At 46.7% G+C, this 20,346-nt stretch overlaps 1 protein-coding gene across 5 annotated transcripts in view; it reads left to right on the forward strand.

The window, feature by feature from the left end:
- The window catches only part of NELL2 (neural EGFL like 2), a 1,115,698-nt gene that overhangs the window by 524,601 nt on the left and 570,751 nt on the right, over window positions 1-20,346 (forward strand). For all 5 annotated transcript variants that reach the window (XM_078674276.1, XM_078674273.1, XM_078674277.1 and 2 more), the window contains one exon: window positions 2,921-3,023. In XM_078674276.1, the coding sequence (XP_078530402.1) occupies window positions 2,921-3,023 (103 nt within the window). The remainder of the gene's footprint in view (window positions 1-2,920; window positions 3,024-20,346) is intronic.

The raw sequence follows: 20,346 nt of genomic DNA on the forward strand, positions 1-20,346 counted from the left end.
ACACCCTCAAACAATTGTTTTGAACGGACGGCCTTTTTCTGAAATGGTTCACACCATTTCTTCACAAGCCCTCTCACAAAAATAAAAATAAACAGCACAACTTCAAATGCCTCTACTATAACCAGAGGCAGGGCCGGACTGGCTACCGGGCAGTTGTGTGTGCTGCCGAGCAGGGGGAGGATTTCTCCGTGGTGTGAGCTCATTTCGTTGATGGGGACCTGCGTGCGCTTTGAAATAAAAAAAGCAGAACGAATTTCGTTTTGCACACACAGGTCCCCATCAACGAAATGATCCCCCTGCTCGGCAGCACCCACAACTGCCCGGTAGCCAGTCCGGCCCTGACCAGAGGTGTTCCCCAGGGTTCACTCCTCTCACCTACTCAATATCTACATGGAGCCCCTCATTATCATAATCAAGCAAGCAAACATTCCCTTCCACCTCTATGTGGACGACATCCACCTCTACCTGAAAATATCTTCTCTAGAGAACATATGCTGACTAAATGATACACTAACAAAAATCCAAAGCTGTCTTATCACACAACCACTTAAAACTCAGCCAAGAAAAGATGGAAATTCTTCTCCTCTCAAACAACGGACTGACCCCCCAAGTCCAAGAATGGATAAAGCTTATCAACTCTCTAAACTGCAATTTATCCATGGCTGGTTCCACCAAATTGCTGGGAATAATACTGGACCCAAACCCGAACATGAGCTCCCACATAAAGATTACCGCAAGGAGTGCCTTCTACAATTTAAAACTACTTAACAAAATCAAGCCCTTCCTCCTTCCAAATGATCTCAAAACTGCAACTTAAGCATTGGTTCTATCCATACTATACTACGAAAACACTACTCTCACCAGCACAGAGAAATCCCACTCAGCTCTCAATTCAGCAGCAAGAATGGTCACTGGAGCCAAAAGGCACAATCGCATCTCCCCCCATGAAAGATCTTTAGTGACTCCCAATTGAAGGTTGCTGCCACTTCAAAATTGCTTGTCTCTCCCACAACGTCCTTCACCCTGGCAAACTAGCATACCAGGCAGCCAAACTCACCACGGCAGGCCAGTCAAGAAACTTGAAACACACCAACAACCTACTTCTCATACCCCCGAAGAAACATAAACAAAAAGCCCTGGCTTGCTCCTTCTCGTGCAATGCCCTTAAAATCTGGAACTACCAGCAAATCTCGGAACCAACCCCTCCTTTACGATCTTTAAGATAAAACTAAAGGATCTCCTCCTCGATTGGTTGCTGAACCCTCTGGACAGTTAATCATTTTAGCGGTCTACGATCCAGTAAGACTTGACTCTGTTGTTTAACTTTACTTACAGCTGTCTGTTTGTTTTATTGCCTTTGCAAATGTTGTAAAGCGCTCTGATACCCACAGGTCTTGCGAGCGCTATATAAAACTCTCTAAATAAAAAAGGAGAGTGCTAGAGCCATTGCAGGAAGAGGCATCAACAGACTCTAGCAGAGGACTCTAACTTGAATCCTGAATATATCTATGCGAGATATTTAACCTTAGTATTTAACAAACATTCTTTTAATTTGAAAGTCAAGTACTGGGGCGGACAATACTGTATTATAAGAATGTGTGTATGTTAAGAACTTTTACCTCCCGAGACGTCTGTGACTGTCCACCATCACTACCACTTAGAGGCAAGCGATGAAGAAATTGTACTTGGCCCAGTTTGCAGAGCCAGAGTAGAATGGAATGGACCATGTGGCAAATTACCCCAACCCCCACAGATGAAACCCAGCAGCCTCTGTTTGCCCTGCTGCCACCCGAACTGGGTATGACAACAAGTAAACAACTTCCAGAAAGATCAGTGGTGACTAATTTAATTAAAAATCCCAGGGCATGGGACTGGTAAAAAGTTGCGAATACAGTGAAAGAGAAATGTCAGGATTAGAGACTACATTTCTCATTTGGAGATTGGCAGGCCTGTAGCGTCAGGAGTTCGCACCCAGGTGGCAGATTATATTCACTAAAGTGTTTCACACCTCCATGGCGAGGAATGCGTTGATGAAAATAATGATGGTGTGTCCGTCATACTCAGATGGCAAGGCTCAACAGTCAATACTTTTTTTTATTTCAGAAAAGAAAGCACCCCTAAGCGTGCAAATTCACATTCTGTCAACTAGAAACTTATAATACACCTACTTGAATGTTAGGTGCTATAACACATTTAAGAATCAGGCCCAATATGATGTCACTTCATTCATAATTAGCATATATCAAAGTAGAAATAGGGCCTGCGCTACTTGAGTTTAATATATAGTTTGTTCGGTTAAGTGAAATGTTCCTAATTTTAAACTCTATGGTACACTTTGTTCAAAACTATTTAGAGTTGTTGGAACGTTGCTGGTAAAAAAATATCCATCCACCAGCGTGCGGAATATACAGCTTTCACAACAACATTAGTGGAAATTCTACTGCAATTTGAGTTGAGAGAGAATAAAAATACAAAAAAAGAAAGAAAGAGAAAGATGGCAAAACAGTGACAAAGAGAGAATGAAGGGCTGAAAAAGAAGAACCTACAATAGTGAAGCAGGGGGCCCTGGGGTGTATGGTGGTGGAAGAAATAGGCATACGGTGGAGTGAAGACTACGCAGCCTTGGTATTCGCCAATCCTGACATTCACAAGCAGCGACTGCAGCTTCTCACCAAAACTTTGGGCACCAGCACATATAATTTACTTTTTTGGGGTGCTGTTTTTAAGTTTGAATAATATTATTTTAAATCTGCTAAAATGATGACGTGAGGTTGTAACCACCTCCTCCTCACAGCCCATCAACTCAAAATAGCATTTTCTCTTTCTTTGTCATGCTTGGATTACTTTCCATAAAGAATACGATAAACCTGATATTTTTGAGTGTTTTTATTGTTTAATGCCAATGAACATTATTTTTCAGGATCAAGTAATGCAGCGTATGGGCGTTCCCGACTGTCCAACTTTGAACTGTCCTGAGTCACAGCAGATCGTTCTGTTTCACAGCTGCTGCAAAGTATGTAGAGGTAAGGGCAACCTGAAGACCCAGTTCATCATGGAGTTATGGTTTTGACTAAGAATGTACAGATTGGTATCAGTGCTCTGCTTGTTACAGACAAAATAATAAACCACTTTCAATGAGGGTAAGTTATGCAGCTTAAGGCACAGGCCAGGAAATGATATGTAATGAGAACACTGAAAGGTCTTAACTACACTGTGTTGTATTCTGTCTAGAATCTGATCTCAGAGCTTGGAGTGGAATGTACTACTCCCCAGATTCTGTTCTGGGAACGTTGTAATTTGAATTGGATGATTGGGCGGTTAGACTGGGGGAAGCGAAGAGTACCTGCATGTACTATTTAGGCAACTCCTTATATTCACATGAAAAAATTCTTTCTTGGCAAAATCATTACCATATCTGTAATCAATAACCACTGATTAATTGGCGATGACTGGAGCTGCCTCATGAACCCTGCTGGCCACATCGTTTGAGGTGCTTCCTCAGACTATGTACATCATGAGTCCAAGTCTATGTGGTGTACAGTTGTTTATTTATTGTTATTATTATTATTTAATATTATTTTTATTTGTGGGGTGCACGTTTATCCCCAAGGGGATCTCTCGGCGCCTGGGTAGCAGACAACCTAGGTTGGGAAATGCTCATCAAAACAGCCACGTTTTAAGAAGTTTCTTAAAGAGAGCCAGACTGGGACATGCCTGCAGCTCCTCTGGCAGACGGTTTCAGTACCGGTTGGCTAGATAGGAAAAGACACGGCCACCCATATTAACTTTCTTGATTCTCCGAATGCAAAGGAGCCTATGGCCACTGGATCTTAAGAGGGGAGAAGAGATATACCATTCTAGTTTCTTAGTCAGGTATATTGGACCTAGCCCATGGAGAGATTTAAACACCAGGCATAGAAGTTTAAAAACTGCTCTTTTCCTGATGGGGAGCCAGTGCAACTCTCTCAGCAGAGGGAGAGATGGAGTTTGTGCTGGCTTATTCAATGCTAAGCGTGCAGTTGTATTTTGGAGGACTTGCAGCCTTGAAAGCAGATCTTCCCTAATCCCTACCAGTAGAGAATTTTTGTAATCTAGTCTACTGACTAGACGCACCTGTATCAGGGCCCTTCCGGTAGAAAGAGGAATCCAAGGGAAGATCTTTCTCAGCATGCACATCTTGCCTGATAAGGCCTTAACATGCTCCTCCATAGAGAGGCAGTTATCATGTTAAAATGCCCATGTTCATCGCCCATTTTTTGGGGTGGGAGCTTCTTCCAGTTCCGCTGGCCACCACTCCTCAGTCCATAACTCCTCAGCTTTCTCAAACAGTAAGATGTCTGTTTTTTTGGAGTTAAGCTGTAGGAAGTTCTTGCTCATCCATGTAGCTATTTTTAGCATACAAATCTTAAATCTTTTTATGGCTTAGTAGATGCTCCTGGGACGCAATACAATTGGATTGAGGATCCTGCTCTGTGTTCCTCAGTCTCCTCGTTGTATGTGCCAGGGCCTGGCACCTCCACCAGTATGGTACTGTACTGTATACACTGGGCAACTCTAGTGGGACTTCCAGCGGAGTCCAGATTGATTTTCAGCGTTGATTCGCAGACCCATGTACAGCCCGGGCCTGTGTATGTTTGCTGCGCATTTGCTAGGCTTTAAGGGCATAAAATGCTAATCACCCCACCATCTTGAAAGTAGTTTTTACTGCTGTGTATGTCTTTGGCTCATTAGTACGGAAACAGCCAAGTGCAATAGGTCGCAGCTGCGATTTTTAAGGTATTTTTTTACCCTTCAGTAAATAGCATTGTGCATACTACTTCTGAACCTTCCACCCCTGCAATTGTTCTTTGTGGCTGCAGTTTCAGAGCATTTCAGTGCAAACCTGCTGCCCTTTGATGTTCGTTTCTGGTGCCATATTTTTCTTCACACCGTACTGTCAATCCAGTCTATTGAACACAGCAAGTCAAAGATATCTAAAAAGTGACAAGCACACTTATTGTATCTACTGCTTAGTTGTCGCATCAAAAGTTGCATTTAAGTATCCTTTATAAGGTGACAAGCACACTAATTATTCCACTGCAGGCGAGGCCAGACTGGCCGTACTGGTTTTGTTACTGGGGGCCAGTTTTGTAGCACTGCAACAGCTTTGAAAGTACCCACTGCATGGTTTCTTGTATAGCCAGTAGTCTTCAGGCAACAATAGGTGTGCCAAGATAACTCTGGTGAATAATGTACCTACCGGAGAGAGATCTGAGTTTTGTCTAACGGCAGTTTTGACTCATCTAAGGTAGCATAAAAGATTAATATGCCTGCTTTAAAGACATGTACCATGCATATCACAGACCAGTATTTTATGTGCATAACCTAGTGGATTACTGCAAACTATACAATACAGGTTAGAAAGTTATTTTTTCGAGTCTTTCATAATCCTAATGTTGCTAAAAAAGGGTTTGTTTGAGTGAAGTCACATTTTTATTAGTTACGCCAACCCTAACCACTGTGTTACGTTCGGAATCCTGGGTTTCTGCTTCTCCACACTAAGCACCCTTAAGAAATGCCTAGGAATATGGATGACATGTGAATGCTCCACCTTTTATTTCCCTTTGTAACATTTTTTATACACTAATTTACACATGTATTATTCCTTGTCTCCATTTGTGTGTGATTTAAAGTGCTCAAACACCGTACACTGGTGTGACGGGTGCTATAAAACAAATGAAATACATGTGAGAGACGGGCTATGGAGAGATGAGATGCACTGATGGGAGATGATAGTGAGGGAATCATTGAAGATCCCAAACAAAGATTTTTGAATCCTGTTGCACTCTAAGGTCATCATGTACTATGCTTTAAAAGCTAAAATAAATTGAATATATAATGAAAAATGTGTTGTAGAATGTGGCATTTTTACCCAAATTGAACCCCCTCAAACCCTCCTTGCTGTGGTCAGGCTCACTGGCTGCACTCGTTATGTACTGTTTGGGGGCTCGTATGACAAAATTTGATAGGGCTGCTTTGTGTTCACTGTCCTACTGCAGGTAGAAAGTGTCATTGCTTGTTACGTCAAGAACATTACCACAGTGACAGGGACACTTATGTATGTCAAGAATATTACCACAGTGAAAGGCACACCTATGTATGTCAGCTTCTTGTCTATTAGCCCTAAAGTCTGCTATAAGATGTTCTGAGTATTTAGATTGTTAATTGATCTGCTGTTTCTCTCCTGTTTCTACTAATTTATAAAAAGTACATTTTGTCTCTTTGTTCCATTTATACTATGTTTTGTTACTCACAGTGACATGAATACTATTTAGTAGTATACTACTCTTCTGGTTGCACTGTATTGCTCAGCATTTCAACTTTGAGTTTCTTGTATTAACTATGCATTCAGTTGCTCCACCTCCATCATTTCAAGACTCTCCTGGAGATCCACCGGTTAGGTGGTCAGTTTGGTTTGACACATTTGAGACATATTTAGGAGCAATTGGGGCCTCCAGGTTCAGAGCAGAAAGAAAAAGAAGTCTGCTTTTACACTCTCTAGGCTTTGAAGGGAGATCCACTTTCAAGCATTTACCTGAATTGATGTTGGATGAAGGTGAAGTGCTTGATCAGTATCAGAGGCGGTCAAAACACTCCAAAGAAGATTTGATAAACAACCCAGTGTAACAGTTCACAGACATAAGCTTTTCAAACACAAACAGAAGATCGATGGAGAGGTGAACACCTACATCACATCCCTCACAGCCCTTTGTAAACCTGTCTGTGAATGTCAGTTTGCAAATTTTTCAGATCAACTTATAGAAGGCCAGTTTGTTTGCCAGTGCAAAGAGAAACAGATCTATAAAAAAACTGTGCTATAAGGTCTGTTTTCACTTTTGTTGATTATGTAAGGAAAATGTCATAACAACATGGCACCTCTTTATGTGAGCGAGGCTACAGGGCAGCCAAAATGCGTCACCAGGAGCACAAGAGCACTGTGCAAAAAAGAAGCAATGGGCAACACTCTCTCATTGTTGGTGTTCCTTATCAGAGTGTGCGGTGAAACAATAATATATATGTATGTGCCCTCCCCAGACATCAGAGGCTCTCGGGAGCACATCCCCAGGGCTGAAAGTGTTGAAAAAGTGGATAGGGCCATAACAGGCCCTAGGAAGCCCACCCCAGGGCTGAAAGTTTGTAAAATGGGGAGGAGGCTGTGCAACCTTCCTCACTGAGGGCCTGATTTAGAAGTTGGGGGAGCAAAAACTCCGCCACAAACGTGACGGATATCCCGTCTGCCGTATTATGATCCCCATAGTATGGAATGTGACTCTAATCTGGCGGACATGATATCTGTCACTTTTATGACAGTGTGTTCCCCTCCACCAAATCAGGCCCTAAGTCTCTAAAGCCCTGGGGGCCCCACCCCCAGGGTGATTACTTGAAGGTAGAGGGGCCAAGTGGCCACTTTCCCTGAGCCAATAATGGCCCCGGGGGTCTCATGACCAGGGAGTATGCCGTGGAACATATTGGTTTTCTCTGCCTGCACCGGCGTGGGTAGAGAAACCTGTATTTGCTCTCGCTTGGCGGGAGCATTAACAAAACTTCCACCAAGCAAATACCAAGTCCACTATCAGGAGGCAGGAGCAATGAAAATGCTCCCACCCACTGGGAGCAGACTTTTGATATGTTTCCCTTCCCGCTCTGTTGAGGCACGGAAACAGATGAAAATATCGCTCCTATCTATAGGAAACAGTGTTAGTTGCTGTTCCCTGTTGGTGAGAGCAATGCCCAGTGCTTAATTTGTGCCGGTGCTTTCCGGTGCTTAGCACCGGCACTTAATTATCAGGGCCTGGTCTACGTATCTGCTCGATGCAGGCAGTTTTTGTGACACATGGATTATCTATGATAAGTTAATAACTCACATATATATTATGAAGCCAAACTCAACCCAGTACTGACTCAGAGCAGTGTTGTTATTGATTGATCCAGAGTACACCTCGAGATTCAGACTCGCGTCCCGACTCTGCTCCCCAGTCTCGGTGATTGAAGCGTGTTGCAGCGGCTGTGAGAGCCAGAGGCCTGAGCCATTGATTCAGCCAAGTGACAGAACATGACATTGAAAAAACAAATATGATGGCATTGACAGCCGCCGGGCCGCGGCCCTTTGGTCAGTGTACTGTTGTGCTGGTGGGTCAATGGGACATTCACATTGAGATTGGGGAATTGGGCTGGATTTAGTTGTTCAGGGGTAGGGGGTGTGAGGCAGTGTGCGCAGATTCTATACACCCGCACCGAGTCATCATGCCCAGGCAAGCTTAAAGTTAATAAAGGCTCTAAGGCAATGTGGCCCAGCCCACCACCTTAACTGTAAGTAGTACGTACTATTTAGCATTATTATTGTACAGTACATTAAATAACAGTAGTAGCCACGTGTCGTTACAGTCCTGCGGCGTACCTTGGGCCCCCAAAAGGCGCCTCTTGGTGTGGCACTGCCCCAGCGTCTGTGTACGGGGCTCAGGGGCCGGGCTGTTGAGATAACTAACACTTAATTTACGATCGTCTTGTGCGCGGTGCACAAACCACAAACATTATTTGCTGGCGCTAGTTTCAGGATCATCAATAAATCGTAGCAAAGAAAGAACAATCTCCCTCACTGCTGCTCCAAAACAAATAACAGAAAACGGAGTCCACTGTCCACCCCACCGCACAAGAATGTGTTAGTCGGAAAGGCCAATGCGATCGGATGCAGCATAAATACTATAAATACCTCATTGCAATGCGCAGGCAGTTTACGCAGTCAGATTTCTGCCGTCCGCAGCCCGCTCCCAGCCCTGCACTTGCGAGACAAGGAGCTTCTGAGCTGGAAGCGCCCAACCATTGAAAGCCATGATTCGAGGCTTTTTTTGGTGGGGGTGCGGGGGCAGCAATAGTCAGAGTCGTTTAATGGCAGCTGGTAAATAGATTTCCAATTCTGAGTATGGAAGACTTTCAACAATGCTGACTGACCGACCATAATGGAAGTGTGACTCAAAACGGTTCTCTCTGTACCTAGTCTGTATTTTCTTCATCCTCTTCATGAGCCCATGCCTAATAACATAACCTATATTCAGTTTTTAATTTAAGCCGGTGCCGGTGGCTTCCGGTGCTGGGCACCTGCGTCTTAATCTACAACACCGGAATTTATTCTCTAGGTATTGGAGTGCTTTTCATGAGCACCAGTTAATGTACGCATACATTTTTTGTAGGCACGGGGAGATAAAGTAATTTGTCCAGAATCACAGGATGAGGCTGTTGAGCCTACGCTGACACTTGAACCTCATTCCCAGCTCCAAAGTTGGCAGCTCTGGCTGTTAAGCCACACTCACCACTTGTAGGGTTTCAGGATTCGTAGTTGGTTCTGTTATAGGTGGTGCTAATAGGAGCAATGGGCTGGTGCAAGCTGCCTCCTGAGAAGAGCTCCGGCCCCGGACTTATTTTTCCATAAATTAACTACTGCCAACCTGTATCCTTCCACTAGCAGCTCCCCAGCACAAGAATCTTGACAGCAAGGGAGGATGTGGGCCCGTCCCCACAGGAGACCCGTTGGGTCCCAATGCCACGTACCCTGAATGGGTGTGCTTTCTCCATACTTGCAGACCGCATAGGACTCCAAACTCACTGTTATGAGACCTCAGGCTCTACTTAACTAAATATAATCCGCAACCCCAAGATTGGGGCTAGTGGAAGAAGTGGGTGGAGCCGGAGAAAAGTAGGTGGGGCCTTCGACTAACATTTGAGCACCTGCACTTCATATTTTACAAATTAAGCACTGGCAATGCAGGGACCAGGGCACCCACCTATTACATTGCGGGCCCCTAGGGATGGGGTCCCCGGGGTCAAATTCAGCCCAGGTAGGGGGTTTGCATGTCCCTGCCCCCTCAATATAATGGCCGGCCCCAGGGAACGGGGTCCATAGGGCCAAAATCAAGCTGGGGAGGGGGCCACACTTACCCCTCCTCTTTATTTACAAGAGTGGCACTGGGGGATGGGGTCCTCTGGCCAATAACAGCTCTGGAAAAGGGGATATGCGGCACCTTCCACTGATTTAGATATATGTACAACCCTGATGGACGGGGTTCCCAGGGCCTAATGAGACTTATGAAGGAGGGCTGCGTGGCCCGTCCCCTTTATTTAAATCAGTGGCCCCAGCTGATGGGTCCCCGGGGCTGATAACAGCTCAGGGAGGGGGCGCGCATCCCCCTCCATTTTATTTTTTTAAATGAAACTAGGAGATGGGGTCACACACACACACCCCACATGTAAGAGACCTCAAACCATGGGGGAAGGTTAAGGACCTAAGTTACTAGCGAGTGAACAGATGTCACAAAGCGTAGTTCCTCTAGCTTCCAGGTATGTGTTCCTCCGACTAGAACAAGTTGTACCATATGTTGTTGTTCCAACATTCTGGCATGAAGTGGAAGAATCCACCCTCTGCCCTGGCTTATGGGTAGAAAGTCTTTGATGGGTCATCCCCTAGCCAGTAGTCACAGCTGTACCCTATGTGTCTTTTGAAAAATGCATTGACTTTTCTCCAGGGGCGGCTACTCCTTTGGAACAGATTAGCGTTGCTCCACTTAAAAGCCCCCAAAGCCCCAGTGCTGAAAAATAAAATGATAATGATTACTATTTTATTTTTCATCATCCCGTCCTAAACTGAGTGTCAAGATGGGGCGGGCCTGGTGAGTGGCAGACGGGAGGAGGGGTGGGCAAAGAGCGGCCTGTGCACCGTTTAAATTGCACATGTCTTTTTGGCTGGCCGTCTTGCATCAGCCAGACAGACATGCGTACTTTAAATCTCTCAACCCAGCTTTAATAGACAGCTGAGTTGAGAGCAAGTGAAGGCCTTCAGTGCTCTGGGGAGTGCCGAGAGAGGCCGCTGACGCTCATGCTGCTCTCATGCTGGTTACAAGCATGTGAGCAGCGCCAGGATTGCTCAAGGGAGCTTGCTGGTGCCTGCAGTCCACATTAAAAGAAGTCCGGAGGGTAGGACATGTTTAGTAAGTGTTTAGTTTTTTTATTTTATGTGTGCGTGTGCACCCCCACGCCTCTCATCCCACCAACCCACCTTTCCCCCCTCCACCATAGATGCCAGCTGCCACTGCTTTTCTCCTGCCAGTCTCTTGGCCTGCGAAACTCTCAAGCCTGAAATGTATTTGTGTAGGCGATGTTTCTTTGGAATGGAAAGGTATGGCGATACAGTATGCTTAAGCCTGCTGTTCTGTAATTGCAACCCAGACTTTTCCGTGAAACTGCTTGATTCTATCCACTGCTTGTCAATTAAGTGGGCCAAGATTCTAAGAAACCATGGGCGCTCTTTATAAATCGTTGTTCAAAGTGTTTTCGAAGTAATGTAAATTGAGATTGTGATTGAGATTGTGTGATTTTTGTTTGTTTCTCTTCTTTGGTTCTATCCGTTAAAGTAGAAGTTCTTTGAAATCTATGAAATTAATAGATGCCATTATTAGGATGCAATCTGTCTCTTTACAGTTGCGTTTTCAGATCTTGTGATAAGTGTAACTGCATCAAAAATGTGTGCAGCTCATCATATACATTAATCATAATGCAATATATGTTTTGGAGTCATAGAAACCATTTACGGGTCCAGGTGACAGAAAAATAATTGAATGATGCATGATGTAATGCGGATTGAAAAATGCTTCCAGTCAGCTCCTATTTCCTGTGAGCCATTCAGGTGTGCAGGGAGTCTGAAATCTCGCGGGTGTCACTAAGCATGAAGCAGTCTATTCTTCTTCCAAGTACTAGGGCCACGGGATGGAAAAAATGACAGTGTTTCCTCGGGTTGTATTTTATTTCCCTACGGATACAATCAGTTCGGTTTGGATGCCATGGCAACCAGGTCAAATTGATGTTTTTCCTCCTACACTGGATGGGCTGCATTGGATTATGCTCTTAACAATAAAAGCGAATACTCTAGAGGCCCTGAACATCCTTCATTGTTGTAGGATTGTCCTGGGTAAAGCTTGACTTGAAATAAAGGAACACGCGTTCAAGAGAATGCCATCTTTGTGCATCCTTAATACCACTGTAGTGATGCAGTCACATGATAATCTTGTTTCATGGAGGCTTTTACTTTTACTCACGGGCAGCATACTGAATTCGACCTGCATCTTTTCTGATTATCTTCCTTAGTGTTCACAGTCCTTTATGTTTTAAATATTAATATTAATCCTTTACACTATGAAGATCGGCTCATCTTTGTCCTAACCTTATGTGCACCGAGGGTCTTTCGAGAGCCTTCAATGACATAAAGACTTCATGAAAGAGTTTGAAGTTGGAACTCGTGTGACAGGAGAAGTGGCTAAAATTGGGCAGTGGTATAGTGATATCAGTAACGGTTGCTACAGGATGGGGGTTGTCGGGTGAGGGTGGGTGAAAGGGAGTGGGAAAAACACCTACCTGTCATGGCATCCTCCGCCTCTCCTCCGCCCTCTTCCTTCTTCCTGTCTCCCCAGCAGCAGGAAGCAGCAGGGGGCACCCGGGCTCCCAGGCTCCCTGAGCCAATCATAACGCTGGAATGCAGCGTTGTGATTGGTCTGAGCGCCGTAATTCAGCGCTCAGATGGAGAATGGTAAGCTGGGCATGTTCCTCACCAGGCTGTACATTACAGCCTGGTGGGGAATATGCATAGTGAGCATGACTGTTTGGCCAGCCCAAGAGGGCCAGCCAAGCCTTCAAGTACACTTAGGGAGTGCAAACCACTCCTCCACCTGCTCTGCTCTGGTCAGCCCCACCCCACCCCGGGAGCCACTGACTGCAATAGGAAAAATAAAATTATAATAACGATATGTTATTATCATTTTATTTTTCCTTTTGGATAGTGGGGCGATGCTCCTCCACCTTAGCGGAGGAGCCGCCTCTGAGTGATATCCAAGGAAAGAAATCAACTTTTCACCAACCCAAAGAATTAGTTAAAAGTTTTTCTTGGGAAGCCAAATTGGAGGAGAGGGTACTTTCACCAGTTGAAACATTTTTAGACGCAAGGAACAGAGGGCCTCATTCCTGGAGATTTGGCATAGGGCAGTACAGCAAGTCACCTTGCTGCGCTGCCCTAAGCCAAAGTGAAAGGGCAGGAAGTCTCCATATTTATCCAATATTGTGCATTCCTGTCCTTTCTCCCTGTGCTGGTGCCATTTCGGCAGCCTAGCGCCAATGCAGGCACCCTTGCACCATGGTACAAGGGTGCTAGGGTTGACAGCAGAATTGGTTTTGTGCAGGAAGGCACACCTTCCTGCACAAAAACAATCCTGGGAGGCTTCATCCTCTTTCTATGGAAAGAGGAAAAATCGAGGAGAAATAAAGTTATTTTTCCTCATTGCGCCCCCCCCCCTGTGGAGGCGTAAGGTTTTTGTGCATTCCCAGGTTTACTTGGTTTTGTAAATCTGGGGAAGCATCTAAATCCATGGGTGTTGTGTGTGAACACCCACTGCAATGCCCATAGAATGCCTCCCAAGCACAGAGTATGGCAATGCAGCGGTTTGTGCTTCCTTGCCTTAGTATAAGGTCATTCAAAGCCATGCAAAGTGGCTTTGCATGACCTAATACATATGATTTTGTAGTTTGGGCCACTGAAGTGTCACAAAAAGAGATGCTACGTCAGTGCACTGGGCTCATAAATATGCCCCTGTAATGCTCTGTTTTTCATACTTCATAAACATATAGCCAGATTTGTTTACAAAGGTTCATAGGCTGTTGAGATGGGGCAGTGCTGATAATACCTGAACTGGTATTTTGTTTTCTACCATGTGACGCCTGAATGGGACAAATTAGAGGAGACAACAGAGAAACAACGTGTGGCTGCTGTCTACTGAGATAAAACAGCCCAGACTAAGATAAATTCCTTTTAGGGCATTAGCTGTGTGTCAGACAGAAGTTTTGCTATTAATTTTTAAAAATGTACATACTAAAGGATCAGGGGATTATTACTCTCTTAATATGTTACTTGCTGTTTCGTGCATTAGTTTATATCCTCAGTCATCAGACATTCAAGTCTTTATGTCGTACATGCATTACATTGGGATTATTATCCTGACTCTTCTGCTGTTATTCTTATGTGTCAGGCTTCTGCCTTGCTTTTTAACCTGTCTCGCACCTCCCATGATGCTAACTCATTGTGCCTTCATTGGGTTTTGTACAAATCACCATGCCCAACTTTGTTAATCTTCTTCCACTTTCTGCCGGCATCACTCTTGCTGCTAGGCAATCATGCTTGGTGTCTGACTTTTTGCTCTAGCTCGGGTCATCCACTATTACCACCACTGTAGAAAAAAAGAAACCTTCTCAGGGGTCCCACTGATACTTGGTCCTTTTAAACCAACAAAGAAGAAATTGCCACAGAAGCTGAAATTTAAAAGTAAGATCTTTATTAACCTCAAATGAGGGAGACAACGTCACACAGACACCGTAGCAACTGAATGAGGCAGTCTGAGGAGTACAGAAAACAGAGGCCTTATATATGCTTAGGGTTACATAGTCAGCATAAGACCAAGGGGCAGTCCTGGCACATGTAAGCGTGCAAAATTACTAATATGGGCCTGCAAGATCTGCTTGCTCAACAAAGTGGGAGGAGCTAACAGCTGCTAATTCTGGTGAACACATCCTGACATTTACAGACTAGGAACAGTTGCAAGGACAGCTGCAAGCTCAACTGAGCATGTGCGAAGGTGGAAGATGCTAAATGTAGTTAGTTTCTATGCAGATTACAAGAGCAGTCAACACTGAGGGAGGACAGAGCACATGGCGAGCACGTGGCAGCACATGGCAAACAAGATGGCTGCCAGAAATACAAAATGGCTTTCAGCTCATGCTAACAAATCCCTGCAATATTTAACACCACCAATACCACTGCCATGATCAGGCCTCTTTTAGAAAAATCCACTCTAACTATACGATCCTAATAATTTCTACTTCATCTTCATGCTACCATTCATGAGTAACAGTTACTTTTTACTAAGTTGTAAGCTTTGGTGGAATACAATAATTTGCTGCACCCCTTTGAAGAAGCCGTTAGACTGCCAAAAAGTACACAAATGATTCTAATGCCTGTGCTCAGTCACCTAAGATTGTCGGGTGACAGTGGAGGAATGCTGGTTCTACTGGCCTTCATCACTATCAACCACTCTATACTCTTTGCAAAGATCAGAGACAAAAGGTATGACACTTGGCTGTTAGACTTGTCAACCTGCGGGTGGTCTACCCCAAAACCTTTCGCCTTACTCCTACATATTTTTCAGATCTCCTTTTGTTGGCCTTAGGACTCTGTGCACTTTACCACGGCTAACCAGTGCTGACGTGTGTGTGCCTTCTCCTTAAAACATAGTAATCAATCAATCAGGGACTTTTAAGCATGCTACTCACACATGTCGGTCTCAAGGCACTGGAGGGGGGGGTTGGTGGGGGTGCAGCTCCGTGTTATCTGAAAAGCCAGGTCTTGAGGCTCTTCCTGAAAGTGTGCAGAGTAGGGGCACGTCTGATGTTGACTGGGATCTTGTTCCAGGCCTTGGCAGCGATGTTAATAAAGCTCTTCCACCTGCTCTGGTTCTGCAGATGTGTTGGGTTTCTGCTAGGGTGGGGTTGGCTGAGCTGAGGTTTTTTTTGGGTATGTGGAATGTGACTCTTTCGGTGAAGTATTTGGGTCCGAGGATGTGGAGTGATTTGTAGATTTGGGCGAGTAGCTTGAAGGTTACTCTCTTCTCGACGAGGAGTCAGTGGAGGTTTCGCAGTTGTTGGCTCATGTGCTCGTGTCATGCAGAGGACGAGCCTGGCTGCGCTGTTCTAGATGGTCTTGAGTTTGTGTAGCAGGGATTTGTTGATTCCAGCATAGAGGGTGTTTCCGTAGTTGAGTCTGTTGGTTATGAGTGCGTTGGTGACAGTCTTTCTGGCTTCGTGTGGGATCCACTTGTAAGTCTTGCGGAGGATGCGGAGGGAGTTGATGCAGGTGGAGGCGATGGCATTGATCTTTTGAGTAATGGTGAGGGAGGAGTCGAGGATGATGCCGCGCTTCTGGCCGTGGTCAGTAGGTCTGGGGGGGTTTCCAAGGGTGGGGGTCCACCAGGTGTTGTCCCAAGCGGTAGGGGAGGGTCGAGGATGAGAGCTCAGTCTTCTCCGAGTTGAGCTTAAGGCAGCTACTGCTCATCCAGGCTGTGACATCCTTCATTCCTTCCTGGAATCTGAGTCGGTGTCTTTCGGGTTCTTCGTGAGGGAGAGGATGAGCTGGGTGTCGTCGGCGTAGGATACTATGCTGAGTCCATGCTGCCTGACGAAAGTGCCAAGGGGTGCCATGTAGATGTTGAGGAGCGTGGGACTGAGCGATGATCCTTGGGGTACTCCACAGTTGATTTCTATGGGTTCAGAAAGGAAGGGTGGGAGCCTTATCCTTTGGGTTCCTCCGGCAAGAATGGAGCAGATCCAGTGGAGGGCGGTTCCTCATATGCTGACATTGTGGAGTCCGGCTGCGAGAGTGCGATGGGAGACTGTGTCGAAGGCTGCGGAGAGGTCTAACAGGATGAGGGCCATGGTGGGGCCCTGGTTGAGGAGGGTGCGTATGTCATCAGTGGCAGCAAGGAGGCCAGTCTCTGTGTTATGGTTGCTGCGGATTCGGGACTGGGAGGAGACGAGAATGGTGTTTTCTTCGATGAAGGTGGTTAGCTGGGTGTTGACAATGTTTTCGGTGACCTTGGGTGTGAAGGGAAGGAGAGTGATGGAACTGTAGGTCTACAGGCTGGTGGGGTCAGCGGAGGGTTTCTTGAGGTGAGGCTTGACCTCTGCCTGCTCCAGTCATTGGGAAAGATGCCGATTCGAAGGTAATGTTGATGGCACGCTGTAGTTCGGGTGCTATTAGGCGGCAGCTATGTGGAAGATGTGCGGCCGGCAGGGATCCATGGGTGCTCCTGAGTGGGTGCTCTTCATTGTCGTGGTGGTATCGTCTGTGGTGACTGCGGCCCAGGCTGTGATATTGGGCTGGCTGTCATTGCTGGAGAGGATGGTGGTTTCTGGAATCTGTTTGCTGAAGTTGTCGTAGAGGGTCTTGATTTTCAGGTGGAAGTAGGAGCCAAGCTTGTTGCAGAGGTCCTGGGAGGGTGTAATGTCTTTGGCTTCGCTGGGGGTTTTGGTGAATTGCTGGATGATATGGAAGAGTTCCTTCGAGTTGCTGGATTTGGTGAGGATTTTGCTCCGGATGAAGGTCCTATTGTTGAATCTTATGAGTTGGTGGTATTGCTGTTTCTCCATCGTTTTTCAAGGCATCTGCAGGAGCGCCTGGCTTCTTGGAGGTTGGTTGTGAAGCAAGTGGCCTTCAGGGGACGTTGTCTGTCGGGGTTGCGGAGGGGGGCCAGCTTCTCTGTGCAGCTCGTGATCCAGCAGTGTAGGTCCTTGGCTGCAGCATGGGTGTCGGTCGTGGCGGAGCGGGGTTCATGGATCAGGATGGAGTTAAGGTGCTGCTCTGTGACCTTGGTCCAATTCCTTTGTGGTGGGTGCAGCGTGGGCTTGTGGGCAGTGGTGATGTTGACAGAGAATTGTACGCAGTGGTGGTCAGTCTAGAAGGGTTGCGAGGCTTGGTTGTACCGGATGTTGTTCATTCCTGTGAAAATGGGGTCGAGGGTGTGTCCTGCCTAGTTTGTGGGGGTGGTGATGAGCTGCTTCAGTCCGGGGTTAGCAAGGTTGTGTGGGAGGACGGTGGAGTCGGGGTCGCTCCGGTTGTCAAGGTGAAAGTTCAGGTCTCCATGGAGGCAATGACGTGGGGTGCAATGAGTTCCACAGTGGTGGTGGTGAAAGAGGAACGAGGCCCGGGAGGTCTGTAGGGGAGGGTGCAGCTGAGTGTGCTTTTGGAGGTGGTCTGGATCTGGAAGTGGAGGTGTTCGGTGTTGAAGAGGGGATCGCTCGTGCTGGTGGTGGAGAGTTGGAGGTAGTTCTTATATACGACTGCAAGCCCTCCTCCAGGGCAGTGGGGGTGGTCCTTCCTCTGGATCTTGTATCCGTCAGGGATGGTGGTGAAGATGTCGAGGCAACAGGAGGCGTTGGTCCGGGTATCCGTGAAAAAGTCGATGTCTGGCTAGAGGGCGTCGAGGAGGTTCCAGATCTCTATGACATGTCTGTGCAGGGAGCGCACGTTGAGGAGTATGCACTTCACTGCAGTAGAAATGTTGGCATTCTGCATTTGGGTGGCGGCTGTTGTGGTGCGGAGGGAGGAGAAGGTTCGAGGGAAGTGACGGCAGGAGAACTGGTCATGGGTGGTGTTTGGGGTAGACAGCTGGCAGTTGTTGTTGCTTCCTAAGTTGAGTGCGAGGAGGGCAGCTGAGTCATAGTGACGGGTGGCCGGAGAACCAGGGTCCCTGGTGCTGGTCGTCGTTGGGTTGTGGATGGGCGCAGACAGGCTTGCCTTTGGTGTACCTTCGGCACGCCATCGGCGCGCCTGCTTCGCGCATCCGATGCTCGTGTCTGTGCAGCGACCAGCATTAAATAGGGGAAGGGGGAGGGAAGTGCAGATGGGAGGTAGGAGCGTGAAAACTGTCAGGGGAGAGATGCCACGGGGGCAGCAGCGGCAAAGAACAGGCAGGAAACAGGAACAGAGGCAGGGAAGATCAGGGAGCCAAAAACGTTAAGGCAACATAAATAGGCTACAATAAAAAGAAATAAGGCAAAAAAGGCAAAATGAAAGAAAAAGAAATACGGAAAAATAAGCTACCACAAGTCACAGGGGCACAATACAGCACAATACAGCAGACTCGAACCTCTGCCAGGTGCATAGGTGGAACGGGCAGCAACGGGCAGGCTCAGTCAAAGAAGCTGCATGGCCGGAGAGCTGGGTCTTTGACCAGGAGATCAGAGGTCCTGCTCAGATGTTCACGCAGTGGCCACCATTAAAGGGAGGGAAGTGCAACTGGGAGGTGGAAGTGTGAAAAATGGCAGGGGTGAGGGGCCGCAGGGGCAGCAGCGGTGAAAAATGGGCAGGAAACAGGAACAGAGGCAGGGAAGATCAGGGGGCTAAAAGCGTCAAGGCAACATAAATAGGCTACAATAAAAAGAAATAAGGCAAAAAAGGCAAAATAAAAGAAAAAGAAATACGGCAAAATAAGCTACAGCAAGTCACAGGGACACAATACAGCACAATACAGCAGACTCAAACCTCTGCCAGGTGCAGAGGTGGAAAGGGCAGCAACGAGGAGGCTCAGTCAGCAGAGCTACACAGGCGGACAGCTGGTTCTTTGGCCGGAGGGTCAGAGGTCCTGCTCAGACGTCCATGCAGAGGCCGCCATGAAAAAGGGGGAAGGGAAGGGTAATGCAACTGGGAGGCAGGAGCGGAAAAAATGGCAGGGGGAGGGGCCGCAGGGGCAGCAGCGGCAAAGAACAGGTGGGAAACAGGAGCAGAGGCAGGGAAGATTAGGGGGCCAAAAGTATTACGGCAACAGGAATAGGCTATAAGAAAAAGAAATAATGCAAACAAGGCAAAAGAAAAAGAAAAAATACAGCAAAATGAACTACCACAATTCACAGGGACAAAATACAGCACAATACAGCAGACTCGAACCTCTGCCAGGTGCAGAGGTTAAATCTCTTCTTAAGAAGCCGCACCTTGACCCCGCAGATTTGGGCAACTATCGCCCTATCTCCCTTTTACCAGGAATCTCTAAAATCACTGAGAAATTTGTAAACCTCACCCTCTCTGAGTTCCTAGAAACCTCCAACCTGCTCTACCCCTCACAAACTGGTTTACGGCCTAGACAGAGGACAGAAACTGCTCTGCTGGCGGTTGTCGAGGAAAGCAAGAAACTGCTAGATGCCGGAGGAGCAGCAGCGATCATTCTATTAGATCTGAGCGCAGCCTTGGACACGGTGAATCACCAGGTCCTGATTCACCGCCTTGGCAAGTTAGGAGTATCTGGCACCGCCATGAGCTGGCTGCGCTCCTTCATGGAAGGCCATACATTCCAGGTCTTTGAAGATGGCATGAGTTCCAAACCTCGGCTCCTCCAGTGCGGCGTCCCTCAGGGTTCGTCGCTGAGCCTGACACTTTTCAACATGTAGATGGTCCCCCTGGAATCTATTGTAGCCCCTTTTGGGATCCATATGGTTACCTATGCCGACGACACCCAACTGGTCGTAGCCCTAAACCACTACTTCACGACCTTTAAAGCATGTCTCACGGAAGTGGTAAACTGGATGGGGTCCTCCCACCTGAAACTTAACGGAGGTAAGACCGAGATCATGACCCTGGGTAACTTTGATAACTCTGCCCTTAGAACCATCTGGCTAGCATGCATGGGTCCAGTCCCATCCCCCAAGCCTGAAATAAAGAGCCTAGGCATCTGG

The sequence above is a fragment of the Lissotriton helveticus genome, chromosome 1_1 (assembly GCF_964261635.1).
Source record: "Lissotriton helveticus chromosome 1_1, aLisHel1.1, whole genome shotgun sequence".
Lineage (NCBI taxonomy): Eukaryota > Metazoa > Chordata > Amphibia > Caudata > Salamandridae > Lissotriton > Lissotriton helveticus.